Source organism: Scyliorhinus torazame, chromosome 3 (genome assembly GCF_047496885.1).
Source record: "Scyliorhinus torazame isolate Kashiwa2021f chromosome 3, sScyTor2.1, whole genome shotgun sequence".
Classification (NCBI taxonomy): domain Eukaryota; kingdom Metazoa; phylum Chordata; class Chondrichthyes; order Carcharhiniformes; family Scyliorhinidae; genus Scyliorhinus; species Scyliorhinus torazame.
The window spans coordinates 127,269,066-127,288,607 of record NC_092709.1 but is presented as its reverse complement, the minus strand read 5'-3'; the positions used below and the strand labels follow the sequence as shown (position 1 = coordinate 127,288,607).

Sequence of the window (19,542 nt, the reverse complement as noted above, 5' to 3'; positions counted from 1 at the left end):
TCCGGGTGAGGGGGGCTCTGAGATGGAGTGGCTAGTTTTCTGGGGGGTGTTTTAGCTATAAAGGGGCCTGTATTATGGTGGGGCGAGATGATTTCACACTCATGGGGGGTTCCGGGGTACTGTAGATTGTCCGCTAATACGTGTGAGTCTTTGTCCGTTTGACTGTGATGGCCCGTCCTTGTAAGAGAAGGGTCCACCTAGCAGCGTGGATTTGGCTTCCGGTACCGTCTTTAAGTCGTCCGTCCAGTAAAGGTTGGGTGGGGGTGTGTTCGGTCAAAATGGTGATGGGGTTCAGTCCGGTAATGTATGAAAAGTACTGGACTGCCCAGAAAACTGCGAGCAGGTGCCTCTCACAGGCTGAAAATCCCTGCTCCACAGCATCTAAAATTCGGGAGGCATAAGCCACGGGTCTTAGCTGGTCGTGCCGTTCCTGTAGGAGCACGGCCGAAAGGGTACGGTCTGTGGTCGCGACCTCTATGGCGTAAGGGGAAAGCGGGTCTGGAACTTGTAGTGCGGGGGAGGCTATGAGTGCCTGTTTTAATGATTCCATAGCATCCGTATGCTGCGGAAGCCATTCCCAGGGGGCTCCTTTCTTTAGGAGGTCTGAGAGGGGCGCTGCCTTGCTGGCGAAACCGTCAATGTGGTTTCGGCAGTAACCAACCAGTCCTAAAAACGACCGGAGGGCTGAAACATTTTAGGGAAGGGGCAATTTAGCGATCGAGTCAATTCTTTTGTGCTCAATCTCGCGTTTGAACTACGACTGGTACGACATGGTACAACTCTGCAAATGCGGGACACTGTTACTGCTCAGCTCAGTACAATGACATGCCATGGCAGGACAATGCATCTTACCACTTTACTTTTGCTGCACTACCAACAGGCAGCCTGGCTTTCAGGACAGATGCCATCAAGAATTACCACCACAAGCATCGAAAGAAAAAAATAGTCCACCTCAGACAACAAAGTGATTTGACCACTTCTTGGTTCCGTAAGTACAGGGACACTGACGGCACTCACAAGGACATGCCACCATCAACATCACCAACTCACCAACCAAACAAGAAAGCTACTCGACCATATTAAGTACTGAACTTTGGACTGGTACATATGATTTGGACTTATTGTTTAATCATCACTCATCATGATTTGTACATGTCATCACTTATCTACCTATTTTGTTCAATTTTCTTTAACACTGTACAGAAAATATGTAACACGAAAAAAGGGGGGATGTGGTGATATGCATCACTGTAAATACACAAAGGGATAATGTGAACTCACTACAGTTAGCTAGACACCAGAGGGAGCACCAGAGACATGACACACAGACATTCAACCAATCGGTCAGTAAGACAGGACATGACCAATGGGCATTCAAGACACACCCAGATGTGACCCTACCACAGGGGGGCATTACACCAACCCATATATAAGGATACAGAACACATGATCTTTCTCTTTCCAGTGGAGGCATTTAGTGAGTACAGGGTTGATTGAAACACATCACACCCACCACGTGGATTGTAGCGGACTGGTTAGCTAGTCTGAGTAGCTATAGCAGGATTAACAGGAGAGTCGAATCCAAGTAGGAGAATTGTTAACAGTTTAATAAATGTGTTAAAGCTATCTCCAAGTCTGAACCTTCCTTTGTCAGAGAGCACATCAAAGGAAGCAGCTTATGCTACGTCAAGAGCATAACAAAACAAGTGTGTCGAGGTCTGTGTACCAAAGAAGACAATACGGGTAGTCCCCAATCAGAAACCCTGGCTCAACCAAAGGGTTCACTCCTTGCTGACGTTCCAGACGGAGGCATTCATGTCTGATAACCCTGACCTATATTAGAAATCCAGGTAAAGGGCAGCATGGTGGCGCAGTGGGTTAGCCCTGCTGCCTCACGGCGCCGAGGTCCCAGGTTCGATCCCGGATCTGGGTCACTGTCCGTGTGGAGTTTGCACATTCTCCCCGTGTTTGTGTGGGTTTCACCCCCACAACACAAAGATGTGCAGGGTAGGTGGATTGAACACGTTAAATTGCCCTTTAATTGGGAAAAAATGAACTGGGTACACTAAATTTAAAAAAAAAGAAAGAAATCCAGGTAAAATGTACGGAAAACCACCAGGGCGCCAACAGACAATACCGTATCAAACTAGAGTCCCAGGACAATGACACTAACCCACAACGACTATGGAAGGGCTTACACGAGATCACAAGCTACAAAGCAAGGCCAGGCAGAATATCTGGGGCGGGAGCATCCCTCCCCGATGAACTGAACAGGTTCTATGCCTGCTTTGAGCAGTCAGCCAATACATCTGTGCCACCCGCCCCAACAGCCCTGAACACACCCATACCCACTATTACAGCCTCAGAGGTAAGAGCTGCCTTCTTGAAAGTGAATCCACGGTGTTGCAGGGAAAAAGGTCAACCTGAGTCAGAAGTTTGAATCGCAAGACAGGGTTTATTGTCTGAAGCTCCAGGGAGAACAGCGGGCCGGAGTTAAAAGACAGCAGGGTCCACACTGAACTCAAAGTACATACAGAAAGGCTTCATCTTATATACTACAGATTTCTTACAAGTTTTGGCGGGCTTTTGGGTTAATGCATATTTACAGTTTTACCCTGCAGACATGATTCTTGGCGGGCTTATTCATGAAGGTATTATCGTAGGTTAGTTTCAGTGGGCCATTACCGGTTCCCACTTCATAGCCCATTAATTCATCATTTCATTCATTCATAGTTTTCGCGGGCTTCCTGGCTCTGACGTCAATACCATGCTTTTTAATAGGATTTAATTATGTTCACAATAGAGCTCCCTTTAACTAGATCAAATGGTGATGGCTTTTGGCTGGCGGTTGAGATATGTTCCGGGTTTCATAACGAGGTGTTAAATGCAGGCTTTGTATTGATTGGGAATACTTTATTGTCCTGATAGGATCTGTGTCTGTGCTTTTTAAGTGTGGTCTTTCTGTGTTACCCATCTGATTTAACCCTTTGCCTGCCTGTTTCTGATAGGGTCAGCCATGATTTATGATCTTGATCCGTTGTCCCGAATTTTCCCCTTACAGCGGAAAGCGACGGGCCCCAACAGAGTCCCTGGGCGAGCACTCAGAGTCTGCACAGACCAGCTGGTGAGTGTATTCGCAGACATCTTCAACACCTGACTCCACCGCTCCGAGGTCCCCACCTCCTTCAAGAAGACCCCCATAATACCAGTACCAAAGAAGAACAAGGTAGCGGGCTTCAATGACCACTGACCGATGGCCCAGACATCTGTCATCATGAAATGCTTTGAGCGGCTAATCATGAGACGGATCACTCCCAGCCTCCCAGACGGTCTCAATCCATTGCAGTTTGCCCATCATCGCAACCGGTCCACAGCAGATGTTATCTCCCTGGCTCTACAATCAACATTCAAATACCTCGACAACAAGGACACCTACGTGAGACTGCTGTTCATAGACTACAGCTCCGCCTCCAACACCATTATCCCAACAAGACTAATAACCAAACTCTGCAATCTTGGACTTGACCCCTCCCTGTGCAACTGGATCCTTGACTTCCTCACCAACAGACCGCAATCTGTCAGGATAGGCAACAGCACCTCCTCCACAATAGTCCTCAACATCGGGACCCCACAAGAATGTGTGCTCAGTCCTCTACTGTACTCCCTATACACATGACTGTGTGGATTCAACTCCAACTCAATCTATAAGTTTGCAGACGATACGACCATGGTGAGTCGTATCTCAAACAACGATGCATCAGACTACAGGAGGGAGATAGATCACTTGGTTGCATGGAGTCACGAAAACAACCTCTCTCTAAATGTCGGAAAGACCAAGGAACTGATCATCGACTTCAGGAAACATAGCACAACACTACCCCCCCCCCCCCCCCCCCCCCCCCCACCACCACCACCCCACCCCCCCCACCCCCCAGCCCCCGTCTGCATCAATAGCTCCGAAGTGGAGATGGTTGATAGCTTTAAGTTCCTGGGGGTCACCATCACCAGCAGTCTGTCCTGGTCCACTCACATTGATGCAACAGTCAAGAAAGCGTAACAACATCTCTACTTCCTACGGAAGCTAAAGAGATTCGGCATGTCTGCATTCGACTCTCACAAACTTCTACAGATGTGCCATAGAGAGCATCCTATCCAGCTGCATCACAGCCTGGTGTGGTAACTGCTCGGTCCAAGATCGCAAGAAACTGCAGAGTGTGGTAAACTCAGCCCAACGCATCACACAAGCTTGCCCCCCTCCCCCCCCCACATTGATTCTATCTACACCTCCTGCTGCCTCAGGAAGACAGACAGCATTATCAGAGACCCCTCCCACCCAGGCTTTGCCTTCTCCCAGACCCTTCCATCAAGCAGAAGATACAGAAGTCTGAAGACCCGCACTTCCAGACATAGGAACAGTTTCTTCCCCACAGCTACTAGACTCCTCAATGACCCCCCCCTCGGACTGATCTGTTCCCTGTAAGAACACTATTCACGACGCCCTATGCTGCTCTTGTTTGGCCCCTTGTTCCACACTGTAACCAATCACTGTTTGTCGATGTACCATTTGTCAATGTACTCTGTCAATTATTCTCTTTTTGTCTACTATGTACGTACTGTGTTTGTTCCCTTGGCCGCAGAAAAATACATGTGACAATAAATTAAATCAAATCATCAAAATCAAAATAAGTCCCCTCGCATACCTCATCTCTGCCTTTCAACTTATCTTTCTATTTCATCTTCTTTCAATAAATTCACCTGGTTCCCTTTTGAAAGCTATTTGCCTCAGACACTTACTGTGGTAGCTAGTTCCACAAGATTGAAGAGTTTGTAAAGGCTAACCCAGCACACACTGCTGATTTCACAGAATCACATAATTCTTTCAGCGCAGGAAGAAGCCATTTGACCCATTGTGTCTGCAGCGGCTTTCAAACGAGCATCATGACTTAGTGCCATTCCCCTACATTTCCCCCGCACCTCTGCACAGTGCTTCTATTCAAATAATCATCTAATGTCCTCTTAAATGCCTCGATTGAACCTGCCTCCACCACAGTTCTCAGGCAGAGCATTCCAAACCCCAACTACGTATTGTGAGGGAAAACTTTTTCACGCCTCACATTTTGCTTCTTTTCTAAGTCACTTTAAATCCGTGCCCCCTTGTTCTTGGTTCTTTTATGAGTGGGAACTGTTCCTCCAATCTACTCCTTCCAGTCCTGTAGCCATCTGGGATGGCCACGTCCCGATTACAAAATGGACACTTGCAAAGAATGCAGGGAAAATTGGACAATGCTAAGAAACAAGCAGGTGCAAGCTCTTGCCTGTTGATTAGAACCTTAAACTCTGAGACAGGACAGAAACTACCAAACAATCTACATACTAATGAGCCATCTCCGGGGACAAAAGGGAAACATTTAGATACACAATGTTAGGACTCCCCGGCGCCAGAAGAAGCTAAGACAAAGCTGACTGACAGTCACCAGGACACGCCCAGCGATCAGGGAACCACCCCTCTATTGGAGGAAGATCGATACGACTGACTGGGAAAGACCCAATTAGTTGAGGTCAAGTTCAAGGCCCGCCCAAAAGAGCGCGAAGCCCTTTTTAGTATAAAAGACATTCCCCAAGGGAGAATCTTTCTTCTTTGGCTTTGGCTCTCAGCGAAGAGAGAGACCTGCCTAGCAGCTACAGCAGACCAAGTAAGTTCCAAGTCAACGCACGCTATGAGATAGACGCTCCTAGTTGCTACCCTGTAAACAGCTCAACCCAGCAGCCTCAGAACCGAGCAACGGCCATTGTTCCTCTGACTGAGTGGGCACCCGAAGCTAAGTATAGGCTTTAGTAATTGTGGTAGTTTAGTTTGTAGAGTTTGTGCATGAGTAGATTTGACTGTGTGTAAATAAATGAGCATTGCTTTTGAACTTACTAACTGGTGTATCGAGTCATTGATCAGTAGTCGGTTCTGAACCTTGTGGCGGTGTCGAAAGATACCTGCCAACTCTTGAGCAAATATAATTAAACAGCCAAATTAAAAGCCAACCAAAGAGAGCAACAATCCCCTCATGATTTTGAACATCTCTATCAAATCTCCTCTTAGCCTTCTCTTCAAGGACAATAGTCCAAGCCTCTTCAATCCATCGCCATATCGGACGTTTCTCATCCCCGGAACCATTCTTGAAAACCTTTCAATATATGTACACCAGCACTGCCTCAGCCACCTTACCAGGGGTACTTCCAGGGTACTGAGAGGGTGTGGGGGGCTTCCTCTGAGGAGGACCATGAGGGGTGCTTCTGTCGGGGCGGGGAATTCCGCATGTCTGTGAGGGCTTTCCCATTGTCGATGGGGTTTGGTGCTTCCTGTGGGTTGGTTCCCATGTGCGTGAGGGGTGGGTTCCCCATGTGTGTGTTGGGGCTTGGGGCTCCCCATGTGTGTTTGGGGGGGGATGGTTCCCCATGTGTGTTTGGGGCTTGGGGCTCCCCATGTGTGTCTGGGGGGGGGGGGTTCCCCATGTGTTTTTTGGGTGGGTCCCCATGTGTGTTTGGATGTTGGATGTTGGATTTGTTTATTGTCACATGTACCGAGGTTCAGTGACAAGTATTTTTCTGCGAACAACTCAAACAGATCATTAAGCACATCATACTAGGCGGCACTGTGGCAAAATGGTTAGCACAGCTGTTTCCTCACAGCTCCAGGGATCTGGGTTCAAGCCTCGGGTGACTGTCTGTGTGGTGTTTGTACTTTCTCCCAGTGTCTGCGTGGGTTCCTTCCGGGTGCTCCGGTTTCCTCCCCCATTCCAAAGATGTGCAGGTTAGGTGGATTGACCATGATAAATTGCCCTTAGTGTCCAAAATGTTAGGCGTTGTTACTGAGTAATGGGGTTAGAGTGGGGCACTTTCAGAGGGTCGGTGCTGACTCGATGGGCCTTTTGGCCTCCTTCTGCACTGTTGTGATTCTATTCTATTAACCCATTCACTCCACACACAAGAGCGAGAAGTTTCAAGTCAGTTCCTAGAAGGCATGGACCTGTCTCTGTAAAAATACCTTTTTGCTGTAAGGAAATACAGGAAATGTTGGGAGAAGCCGGAATTATGCAATTGAAATATTCCACCTGATGAGCAAAATTATTTTTCATTCAATGATTAACAAATTAGATAAAACACAAAAATAACATGTTGGTTAGTTTTTACACACAAACAACTAAAGCAGATACATGTATCTAATTGATAAAGGACATGGGATCAGCCAACAAGTATTAGTGCCAGATGGGGATGACCATGCAATTGCAGCCTGCTGAACACACCTGAATGACAGCCATGGTGAGATACTTAAGGATGTTATTTAACTTTACACATTTCATTTTTTTTAAAATGTAAGGCTTGAAATTCTATTCTGTGATAACAGCAGAGTAGTGCTGGTAGGAAATGTCCTCATCCGTTATTATCCATTAGCATTTCTGTTTCAATGATGGACAAACCACACTAATATTAGAGTCATAGAAGTCGACAGCACGGAAAAGGCCCTTCGGCCCAATGCATCTGAACCAGTCAAAAATAACCATTCTAATCCCATTTTCCAGCACTTGGCCCATAGCCTTGTATGCCTTGGGATTGCAAGTGCACATCTAAATACCTCTTAAATGTTATGAGGGTCTCTGCCTCCATCACCATTTCAGGCAGCGCGTTCCAGACTCCCACTCTCAACCTCCTGCCCCTTAAATCTATGAACCCTAATCATTGATCCCTCCACCAAGGGGAACTATTTATTTCTGTCCACTCTATGCTCCTCACAATTTTATACATCTCAAGCATGTCCCCCCTCAGTCTCCTCTGCTCCAAAGAAAACAACCCCAGTCTATCCAATCTCTCTTCATAGCTAAATTCTCCAGCCCAGGCAACATCCTGGTAAATCTGCTCCGCACCCTTTCAAGTGCCATCACATCCCTCCTATAGTGTGGACTCCAGAATTGCACACACTACTCCTGCTGTGGCCGAACCAACGTTTTATACAGTTCCAGCATAACCTCCCTGCTCTTAAATTCTAAGCCTCGGCTAATAAAGGCAAGTAGACCATATGCCTTCTTAACCACTGTATCCACCTGCTCTGCTACCTTACCGGTGTGCATGCACACCAAGGTCCCTCTGATCCATTACATCAATATCTCAGTGTAATCTGACAGATTATGAGTGACAGAATCAAACACTGGAAACTGTACCACCAAAAATGACATTATGCCACACAAATGCTTCATGCTATCTCAATATATGGAACGCTCCCATTTAACTGTTGTATCATTTCACCTAGCCATTTCTTGCCATAAGCTTAAATTATAAAGCACTCTATTAGCACAGCAATGATCTTTACATTACATATTGATAGCACAGTACAAAGTCTTACAACACCAGGTTAAAGTCCAACAGGTTTGTTTCGATGTCACTAGCTTTCGGAGCGCTGCTCCTTCCTCAGGTGAATGAAGAGGTATGTTCCAGAAACAAATATATAGACAAATTCAAAGCTGCCAGACAATGCTTGGAATGTGAGCATTAGCATGTGATTAAATCTTTACAGATCCAGAGATGGGGTAACCTCAGGTTAAAGGGGTGTGAATTGTGTCAAGCCAGGACAGTTGGTAGGATTTTGCAGGCCAGATGGTGGGGGATGGTGGGGGATGAATGTAATGCGACATGAATCCCAGGTCCCGGTTGAGGCCGCACTCATGTGTGCGGAACTTGGCTATAAGTTTCTGCTCGGCGATTCTGCGTTGTCGCGCGTCCTGAAGGCCGCCTTGGAGAACGCTTACCCGGAGATCAGAGGCTGAATGTCCTTGATTGCTGAAGTGTTCCCCGACTGGAAGGGAACATTCCTGCCTGGTGATTGTCGCGCGATGTCCGTTCATTCGTTGTCGCAGCGTCTGCATGGTCTCGCTATTGATAGCAAACAGAGATAAGCAGCTGACAATGGCTAATCAAGAATTAAGCATTTGGATAACCTACCCCAGCTACTTGGCACCAATTGCAGATCCATTTTTCAAAAGAGGTAGTCCAATATTTCTGGAGAATTGTAAAAGAGGACAGAGTATATTTTTTTGTTAGAATTATCACTCAATTCAATCAAGTCCTACCCCATAAACTTTAAACACACTAAAGTAATAACCCATTATAGCGTCCTTGGTGCAAGTCACATGTGGCAATTGAACTTTACCCAGCCACATCATGATCATGCTGATAAACCCCTTGTTTTGATTAATCCATAAGCTTTAAAAACTGAGATTGGAGAGGGGATTCCACACTGGCGGGAGGAGATCAATCTCAGTGAAATATGACATTCAACGGTACCTGGAAGGCTGAAAGAAATGAGAACTATGATAAGTTTATGGAACAGTTGGGTAAGCATGACATTAGAACATCAAAGAATTTATACTTTGTAAACATATAAACAACTACAAGAATAAATGCATGCAATTTGCAAAAGATTGTGAACTCCGGGACATGTTGCAAAAAGAGAAAAGCAATCTGTTCTGTCGTTCGGAGCGAATAAAAGTATTTCGTAGAATTTTCGCATTTGGAGAAGACCTGTTTGTTATTCGAGATTATGCACTATTAAATGAACAATAAAATCCTAAATCAACTAATTTTCTGCTGCCATTAAAGTACTTTAGCAACCGAAGGTGAGAGCCAGGCTAGTCTTAAGGAGTACAACGCAATCCTAGATTTTAAAGAGCTTGCTAGTGCCAAAAACAATTGTTCAATATACAAAGGAACTTTGTACGAAACCAATTTACAGCTGAATTGATTTCAAGTCTTCTTTTGTACCTGAATAAACTTGAATTCTGAAAATTGAATGCCAAGATGTAACATGTTAACAGAATTACAGTAAAGCCTTCTTGTGCATTTTGGCACCAAAAACTAAAGTTCCATTCTTAGTAACATTTTGGCTTTCTTTGTGATTCACTTTGTTGCTTTTCCTCATTTGAATTCTAAGTATTACTAATACTCATAATCATCATTACAAAGGAGAAATTCAATGCTACAAAAGGCGTTCAAAATATCCTGTTTCTATTTCAATTTAATAACAGTACAACTCTCATTTTAATCCCCAGGGGTAAATGCTGTGAAAAGGAAGCTCGCATCCCATGATAACCTGAAGCTTATAATTCAGCAAGATGGGAATAAGTTTACCATCAAAGAGTCCAGCACCTTCCGAACAAAAGATACTGAGTTCACACTGGGGGTAGCATTTGACTACACCTTAGCAGATGGAACAGAATTAAATGTAAGAATCAAAAACAGTTTTTAGTGCTGTTGTTCAGATTAACAAAATAACCTGTGCAATTAGTAAGATTTCTTGGGAAGGGTGGAGGGAGCAACTAACGTTGATTTGTGATCTTTCCTTTTTCAAATGGCATTGCTTCTGCTCTGGACATGCTTTAGAATTGATTTTATTGGCTTAGTCAAACAAAATGTCTGCAAAAATCATTTTTATTTTGGAGCTAATAGAAAACACTTCTCTGCTCTAGGGTTCATGGATCTGTGAGGGAGACAAGCTTGTTGGAAAGTTTGCCAGAAAGGACAATAGCAAGGAACTCCTGACGACAAGGGAAATTATTGGTGGTGAACTTGTTCAGGTAAATTCATTGCCAAGCGTCAGTGATTGTAGACAATCTGTGAAAGTGACGAATTGCTGAATGTATCATTTCATCGTATGAAGACATTTACGAAAAAACAGCCTCAATAAGTATGATTAATTTATAAATTGTGGTTTTCCTTCAATTTTTGTAGATATGTTGTTCAAGCTCTTTAAAAAAGCACAGCTTCTTTCTGAAGAGAGCACTTCATCATTAAATGACCTTTAGTATTGCTGAAATAAAGGGACATGTTGAAGCTTTTTGTCTTCTACTTATCAGAATAAGGGAAAATCAATAGAGTCCACTTGCTAACCGATCAGCACTTTCTTCCTATGCAGTATAAATTGTTGTTTTATCCTTATACTGGTATTCTTACATAGTATTCTGATGAGTGCAAGACAAAAAGCTTTGACATGTCACTTTTTTCAGCAATACTCAAGTTCTGTACCACCAAATGATCATTTACATTTCCATTGAAGTGTAGTCATTGTTTTTTGTTGCATCAGTCAACACACAGAAATATATCACAGACAGCAATGAAATAATGAGCAAATTGTTGTCATTTTTAGTGATGTTGGTTAAGGGTTGAATTTGGGCCGGACACCAGGACAAGACTGCAATGGCATCTTTTACATCCACTTGGATAGGCAGAAGGCACCTCCGCTTTATCTGAGAGACTTTCAACAGTGCAGCACTTCCTCACTGCTGCACTAAAGGATCACCAAGATTAAGCGCTCAAGCCCAGAGTTCCACTTGGATCCACAACTTCCTGAGGGAAGACTAATCCCATTAAGTCAAGTGGACACTTTAACTCCAGTGCCAAATCAGAGAGCAGGCTTGGATGATTTATCAACGGCGACAGCTTAAGGTGACTAATTTAACACCAACCAAAATACTGACCCAGTGCTGCCGTATCCCAGGAAGGGATGGGGTGGAGTGAAAATTTTGCCTGGTAAATTCCTCTGCCTCATGACCCAAATGGAATTCCCCGCTCAGTATCACTTGACTATCTCAGTGCGTCCGAGTGCGAGTCCCACCTGCATGAGGAAGCTCACCTCAGATGAGGCAGGCCTCAGGAACATATGGCAGCATGATCGATTCCAGCTCCTTGGGGCCTTTCAAAATAAGTATTGTAGATATTAAAATATTACTTTCTAGTGGTTACCACTGGGACTGTGGCGCTGAGGACCCGGGTTCGAATCCCGGCCATGGGTCACTGTCCGTGTGGGGTTTGCACATTTGCCCTGTGTCTGTGTGGGTTTCACCCTCACAACGCAAAGATCTGCAGGATAGGTGGATTGGCCACGCTAAATTGCCCCTTAATTGGAAAGAAAATAATTGGGTACTCTAAATTTTTTTTTTTTTAATATTATTGTCGGTGACATGATATGCATCATATTTTTTAAACAGAAAATATTCTCTGCTGCAAGTGTTAGCATAGAACAGTTCAGCACACATTAGTGAAAAGTTACCGAATCACATCTCTGAAATCTCTTGCAGGCTTACTCGTACGATGGAGTTGATGCCAAGAGATTCTTCAAAAAGGAGTAGAAACCTGTTGTTATCTCATCATTGTTGCAATGAACCTCTGAAAATCCTAGAGTAACAATTCTGGATTGATGGACATTTAGTATTTTCACCGTATCTGTCTGGCCCATATAATATCTCAAGAAAAACAAAAGCTGACATCCTCAAAAACTGGTTAATTAGTTATGGACTTAAAAAGGGCAATAAATGTGCATCTATTAATTCCATCATGAGCAGATATAAGTAATAAAATGTACAGGTTGATTTTCCAACAACAAATAAAAGTTTTCTATATTGCTAAAAGGACTTGGTGATTGTTTACCGTTACCATTTGAAGGGTTGCATGCACAATGACAAGATTTATAAGAATGTTGTGCCAGTGCTAGAAAAGTGTGGCTACGAGGAGAGATTGGATAGGTTGGGGTTATTTTCCTTGGAAAAAATAAGGCTGAGGGGTACTTAATTGAGGTGTACAGAATTAGGAGGGGAAGAGATAGAGTAGACAGGATAAAATTGTTTCCCTTGGTGGAGAATTCTAGAACCAGGGGATACAGATTCAAGATAAGTGGCAGAAGGTGGAGAGGGGACATGAGGAAGATTTTTTTTACACAGAGGGTAATAATAATAATTGCTTATTGTCACAAGTAGGCTTCAATGAAGTTACTGTGAAAAGCCCCTAGTCGCCACATTCCGGCTCCTGTTCGGGGAGGCCGGTACGGGAATTAAACCCACGCTGCTGGCATTGTTCTGCATTGCAAGCCAGCTATTTAGCCCACTGTGCTAAATCAGCCCCTAGAGGGTAGCGGGAGTCTGGAATTCGCTGCGCAATTTGGTGATGGAGACAGAGACCCTAAATTCTTTTTAAAAATACCTGAATCTGCACCTTAACTGCTGTAAGCTACTGGACTATGAACCAGATGCAGCAAGGTGGGATTAGAAAGGGCTCCTGGGGCTGGCATGGACAAGATGGGCCAAATGGCCTCCTTCTATGCTGTAACTTTTTTATGATTCTATGAATCATCAATTCTTCTTCCGATGTGCATAAAACCTATATTCTAATGGGCGTGATTCTCCAGCCTCGTTGCGCTCTCGCTCAAGCGTAACGAGGCCGGTGAATAGTGGGAGAGGTCAAAAACAAGATCTGTGCCAGGCGCCAAATAGTTTGTGATGCAACTGGCCAACTCCCGTAGGCAAATTCGGGATCTTGCCATAGTGTGGTGAGAAACCAATTATCACCAGTTAAGCCCCATTTCCATATAATTAATAAGAGCCACCCGACATCCAACAGCCTCCTGTTATTCAGCGGCCTCCCCAGCAAGTGGTCACCCTGACGCCGATTAGTACTCCTATTGAAAAATGTGAACCTGGCGGAAGGGCTTCTGTGGGGAGCCGAGGAGGTGAGGAGCCACCTTTACTCACAGCCAAAGAGACCGGGGGTGGGGGATCCTCCGCAGGGATGGGTCGCCATGAGGCTATGGGGTGGAGGCACTGGGGGGGGGCAACCAGAGGGCAACCGCCTGCGGCACCACCATGCCAAACCCTGGATCATGTATATCCATTTGGGGGCAACCCATGATCCTACATGTCTGCCCCAATGACCACCCATAACCCCCATGACTGCTGAGGCCGCTGGTTGTGCGGCTGAAGGCTATTGCTAATAGGGAATTGGTAATCGTGGTTTAGTGAGCACTTCACAGAATGCAAGTGGATTCCCGTGGGTGGGCTGGCCATGTAGCATGTGGACGTCATTGCCTAGCATCCCAATCAAACCTTTATGCCTTGACACTGTACCTGAATACTGCGGGAGGCAAGACTGCACACAAAACATCTGAACACCAGGGGATCGGACACAGCTCCGGGAACATGTCCACGTCCAGAGGGTGGGTGGGTGCCATGGGGAGGGGGTGGGGGGATGCCTGAAGAGATGGGCAAAGGGTCCGGGGTTCAGCCCACATTGCGGAAGGAAGTGACAGAGGCACATAATGGTTGTTCAAAAAGGCATTTAATGTGCTGTACAAGATCCCACTCCCGGTGGTGCCGCCCCTCCCCAAACGCTAACCCCCACCTCAATATCCCCGGTACCTTTGCCTCAGTGATCCTCAATGTACCTGGCCCTCCTAGCTCTAGCATTATGTCGAGACCCTCAGCCATGGCCGTCACCAACTGCGCGACGTCATGCACCAGGCTCTCACTGTGGTCGCCACCCTAGCAGCATTGGCATCGATGCCACTCATTGCTGGTGCCATCTCCTATGCCTGTAGCCTCTGGGACTCCTCCAAGACTGCTGGAGTGACGGTGACATCTCCTTCTGAATGTCCCTGCTGCATCCTATTGTCCCCATCAGCTCTGGGTAACCCACTTCCAGAGGCTCAGCATCAGGATGGAACCCGGCTGTGTCCTGGGATCCAGGAGCCCTCCAATGCTGTCTCGCCTGGGCATTACTGCCTTCACCATATGTAAATCATCAGCAATGTGGTGCTCACCAGATTGCTCCAGACGTCTGGCCACAATATTTCCCACCGAGGTGTGTGTATCTGCGCTGGTGGAAGGTGGAGATGACAGCTGTGCCATGACTATAACAGTTGTATCCTCAGAGCTCCCCTCTGAGTTGTTCTCCTTGAAGTCAGGATAAGGGGCCATCCGTAATGAGCCAGCACCGTCGGTTGGAGGACCGATGGGAGAATGGACATGTGGTCAGTTGGTGGGATGGGCCAGTCAGTAAGGCGATCAGTACTCATGTTTGATAGGTCCTCCAGATGGAGCCCGGTGGTTCCTCTCCTCTGCGGCGTCTGCTAGTCACCGCGTTGGTGACCAATCTGTCCTCGGCCACACCGGTCACCTCCAGGGCCCGCTCCTCAAAGGAGGTGAGGATTCTAATGTCAGGCAGCCGTCCGCCAGTCTAGGCTCTCTCCCGCTGATTGTGGGAGAGCTTTTCCTGAGGAGACACAGAGAGGACATCATTAGCCACAAGTGGTTCACAGTGGTGGGAGAGGGGGAGGTGTGAATGAGGGGTTGGCGGGGTTGAAGGAGGAGGGGGGTGAATGCTCACATGGTGGGGGTGGGGGGTGGGGAGGGAGTAGGGGGCATTGGTGTCTACTCACTCGTGCTGCCCAGTGTAGGTCGTTGAAGGCCAGTCTTCCTGGTCAAACTCCCCGAGCTGACAGCTGTCGCCACCTCGTCCCAGGCAGCACTGGCTGCCTTGTGGCTCACCCACCGGGACCCTTGGGGGGCACTGTAAATTCTATGATTCTATGAAATGTTGGCATGATCTGGCCAGGTTTGGAAGCAGGGTTTGGATCTAGGTTGGTTCAGGGATTGGGAGAGGAGGCTGGGACTTTCAACCCGGGTTCGGGACAAGAGGATGGGGAACAACTTCTTATGGGTCCAGAGCTCTGATGATTGAAAAGTGAGTTAGATGTTGCATCGAGAGCAGTGGGATTCCTCACATTCAGGGACGGTGCTTATCACCTTTGTTTAAAAAAAAAAAATTTTTAGAATACCCAATTCATTTTTCCAATTAAGGGGCAATTGAGCGTGGCCAATTCACCTAGCCTGCACATCTTTGGGTCGTGGGGGCGAAACCCACGTAAACACGGGGAGAATGTGCAAACTCCACACGGACAGTGACCCAGAGCTGGGATTGAACCTGGGACCTCGGCGCCGTGAGGCAGCAGGGTTAACCCACTGCGCCACTGTGCTGCCCCTTATCATCTTTGTTGTAGATGTTCGGGTTCCCTGATTGTAGTCCATGAAGGTGTGGACTGCTTCAGGGCAGCCATTCTCAGAGTGGAGATCTCAGCCAGTTGTCAGTCACCTGCTTCAAGTGTGGGTAATGGGTGCCTCTAGTTTGTCATTGTTCAATATGGTTGCGCATCACGTTTCCATCAAGAAACAGACACACTCAGGGCAGCACGGTGGCGCAGTGGTTAGCACTGCTGCCTAACGGCACCGAGGTCCCAGGTTCAATCTCGGCTCTGGGTCCGCCACGAGGGGGTCCCGCACGAGTGATGGTGGTCCGGTTCCACAGGTACCTGGACAAGAAGCGGGTTCTGCAATGGGCCAAGAGCACACAAAGCTATACCTGGGACAATAGCACCCTGCATGTTTACCAAGACCTGAGCACTGAGGTGGCCAGGAGGAGGGGAGGCTACAGGCAGGTGAAGGAGATTTTGTATAAGAACAAGGTGAAATTCAGGCTGCTTTTTCCGGCGCGACTCTGGGTTACGTATCAGTCAGCACCACTATTTCGAGGAACCCAAGGAGGTGATGGACTTTGTTAAGAAGCAAGGGCTGGCCCTGAGCTGAGGACTCTTGGACTCATGGTAGAACTTTTAAGTCTATTTTGTTTCTCTCTCGCTTTGAAAGATGCCTGCATGCTTGGGTCCGTTCTTTTAGTTTTTTCGACCTTTTTAGGTGGATGTATTTTGGTTGCGATGTGTTTTTCTTGTTCTTTTTCGTGGTTTCCCTGAATGTTTCCTTTTTGGGTTTCTTGTTTGGTTGGAGTTTTGGTAGGGGGAGAATAAAAAAGAAAATAGTTAGAAAGGTGTGGTTATGATGGGGGTTTCTGGGGAATTTTTTGCAATCTTTTTCTGTGTGTGGAGGGGAAGGGCTGAGAGAGCCTGGTACTTCTTATCTCTATTTGTTTGATTTAAATTGCACTATTGTTGGGGATGATTCTGACTTGTATAGAGTATGTGTTTAAGCAGGGCTGGTTTGGGGAAGTGGTAAGGATGGGCCGGGGGAGGGGAGCCAGGGAACAATGGGTGAGAGACGCGCTGGCGCCGAAGCTGGGAGCCACCAGGCTAGCTGGGTGGGCTAGTCAACGGAAGTCAGGTGGGGGGTGTTCATATAGTTAGATTAGTGCAGGGGTTAGGTGGTAGGATGGTGTTGCTGGGGCGGGGGGGGGGGGGGGGGGGGCGGGGAGGAGTTGATCTGCTGCCGAGGATGGAAATTGGACATGGCAACAGTGAGGAGGTCATGGATGGAGCCGGCCAGGAGGTGGGCCAAAGGAAGCGCGACACATGGCTGAGGGGCTGGCCAAGGAAAGGGGATGGCTGATCGGCAAAGGGGGAGGGCAAAGTGACCCCCAACCAGGCTGATCACCTGGAATGTTAGAGGGCTAAACGGCCAGTGAACGGCACGTGTGTTCGCGCATTTGCGGGTTCTGAAGGCGGACGTAGTCATGCTGCAGAAGACGCACCTGAAAGTGGCAGACCAGGTTATGTTAAGGAAGGGCTGGGTTAGGCAGGTCTTTCATTCGGGGCTTGATTCTAAGACGAGGGGGGTTGCGATCCTGATTAATAAAAGGGTTCAATTTGAGGCGGAGGGTGCAGTTGCGGATGGGGGCGGCAGATTTGTTATGGTTAGGGGTAAGCTCGAAGGGGTGAGATAAGTCTTGGTTAGTGTGCATGCCCCTAATTGGGACGATGTGGATTTTATCAGGAGGTTGCTAGGGAAGATCCCCGACTTGGACTCGCGCAAACTGATTATGGGCGGGGACTTTAACACAGTCCTGGACCCGAGCCTGGATCGGTCATGTTCCAAAATGGGCAGGTTGCCAGCGATGGCAAAGGAACTGAGAGGGTTCATGGAGCAAATGGGGTGAGCTGATCCGTGGAGATTTAGCCGGCCATCGGCGAGGGAGTTTTCGTACTACGCCCACGTCCACAAGGTGTATTCACAAATTGATTTCTTTGTCATTAGTAGGGACGTGCTGGCCGGGATGGTGGGGACAGAATATTCGGCAATTATCATATCGGATCATGCTCCTCACTGGGTAGATCTACAGATTTGTAAGGATAGTTTTCAGCGTCCACAATGGAGGTTGGAAGTTGGATTGCTTGCGGACGAGGCTGTGTGTGAGAGACTCAGGAAATGAATGCAGGATTACCTGCAGGTAAATGATACTGGAGAAGTCTCAGCAGCAGTGCTCTGGGGGGCACTGAAGGCAGTAGTGAGAGGGGAGCTGATCTCAATCTGGGCTCATAGGGACAGGACAGATGGGGCAGAAACAGACCGACTGGTTAAGGAAATTTTACGGACGGACAGGAGCTAGGGAGTCCCCGAGGCCAGAGTTACTCAGGAAACGACAGAGGCTGCAGGCCGAGTTCGGGGTGCTGACTATGGTGGGGGATCCGGCCGGGCTGAACAAGGTGTTTAGGGACTTTTATAGTAAGCTGTACACTTTGGAACCCCCCACGGGACTGGAGGGAATGAGATGATTCTTGGACGGACTGATCTTCCCAAGAGTGGGTAAGGGGTCGGTAGATGGACTGGGGACCCTGGTTAGGATCAAAGCGGTATTGGGGGCCTGAAGGTCATGCAGTCGGGTAAAGCCCCGGGACCGGATGGGTGTCCGGTGGAGTTTAACAAAAAGTTTGCCGATATAGTGGGGCTGGTGCTGGTCAGGGTTTTTAACGAGGCAAGAGACAGAGGGGTCCTACCCCCAACGAGGTCGCAGGCCACTATTTTGCTTATTCTGAAACGGGATAAAGACCCGGAGGCTTGTGGGTCTTACAGGCTGATCTCTTTGATCAACGCAGACGCTAAGTTACTGGCCAAGATCTTGGCGATTAGAATTGAGGACTGTGTACCGGACGTAATTGCGGAGGACCAAACCGGGTTCGTAAAGGGTAGGCAACTGGCGACCAATCTAAGAAGGCTGCTTAATGTGATTATGATGCCCCCGGAGAGCAGGGAGGCAGAGATAGTGCGGGAAAGGCTTTTGACCGGGTCGAGTGGGATGAGTGGGAGGGTTTCCGTTATCTGGACCACTGGGAGCTCTTCTGGGGCAGGTGTGACCTATATAAGGACGGGTTGCATCTAAACTGGAGAGGCATAAATATCCTGGCCGCGAGGTTTGCTAGTGTCACACGGGAGGGTTTAAACTAGCAGGGGGCTGGGCACGGGAGCAATAGGTCAGAAGGTGAGAGCATTGAGGGAGAACTAGGGAATAGGGACAGTGGTGCTCTGAGGCAGAGCAGGCAGGCAGAAGTTGCTGAACACAGCGGGTCTGGTGGCCTGAAGTGCATATGTTTTAATGCAAGAAGTATTACGGGTAAGGCAGATGAACTTAGAGCTTGGATTAGTACTTGGAACTATGATGTTGTTGCCATTACAGAGACCTGGTTGAGGGAAGGGCAGGATTGGCAGCTAAACGTTCCAGGATTTAGATGTTTCAGGCGGGATAGAGGGGGATGTAAAAGGGGAGGCGGAGTTGCGCTACTGGTTCGGGAGAATATCACAGCTGTACTGCGGGAGGACACCTCAGAGGGCAGTGAGGCTATATGGGTAGAGATCAGGAATAAGAAGGGTGCAGTCACAATGTTGGGGGTTTACCACAGGCCTCCCAACAACCAGCGGGAGATAGAGGAGCAGATAGGTAGACAGATTTTGGAAA

General features: G+C 47.4%; 1 protein-coding gene across 1 annotated transcript; it reads left to right on the top strand.

The window, feature by feature from the left end:
- The first annotated feature begins 9,222 nt into the window (after nucleotides 1-9,222).
- Nucleotides 9,223-12,446, top strand: fabp2 (fatty acid binding protein 2, intestinal). The gene is made up of 4 exons (XM_072496189.1): nucleotides 9,223-9,377; nucleotides 10,092-10,264; nucleotides 10,509-10,616; nucleotides 12,117-12,446. The coding sequence occupies exons 1-4, from the start codon at nucleotides 9,311-9,313 to the stop codon at nucleotides 12,165-12,167; spliced, it is 399 nt and encodes a 132-aa protein (XP_072352290.1). The 5' UTR covers nucleotides 9,223-9,310; the 3' UTR covers nucleotides 12,168-12,446.
- Nucleotides 12,447-19,542: the final 7,096 nt, after the last annotated feature.

Excerpts from the sequence above, each read along its gene's own strand:
- fabp2 (XM_072496189.1), top strand. The coding sequence starts at position 9,311 with ATGACATTCAACGGTACCTGGAAGGCTGAAAGAAATGAGAACTATGAT. Across the intron at positions 10,265-10,508 it reads CAGATGGAACAGAATTAAAT|GGTTCATGGATCTGTGAGGG; the intron begins GTAAGAATCAAA and ends TCTCTGCTCTAG. Across the intron at positions 10,617-12,116 it reads TTGGTGGTGAACTTGTTCAG|GCTTACTCGTACGATGGAGT; the intron begins GTAAATTCATTG and ends AATCTCTTGCAG.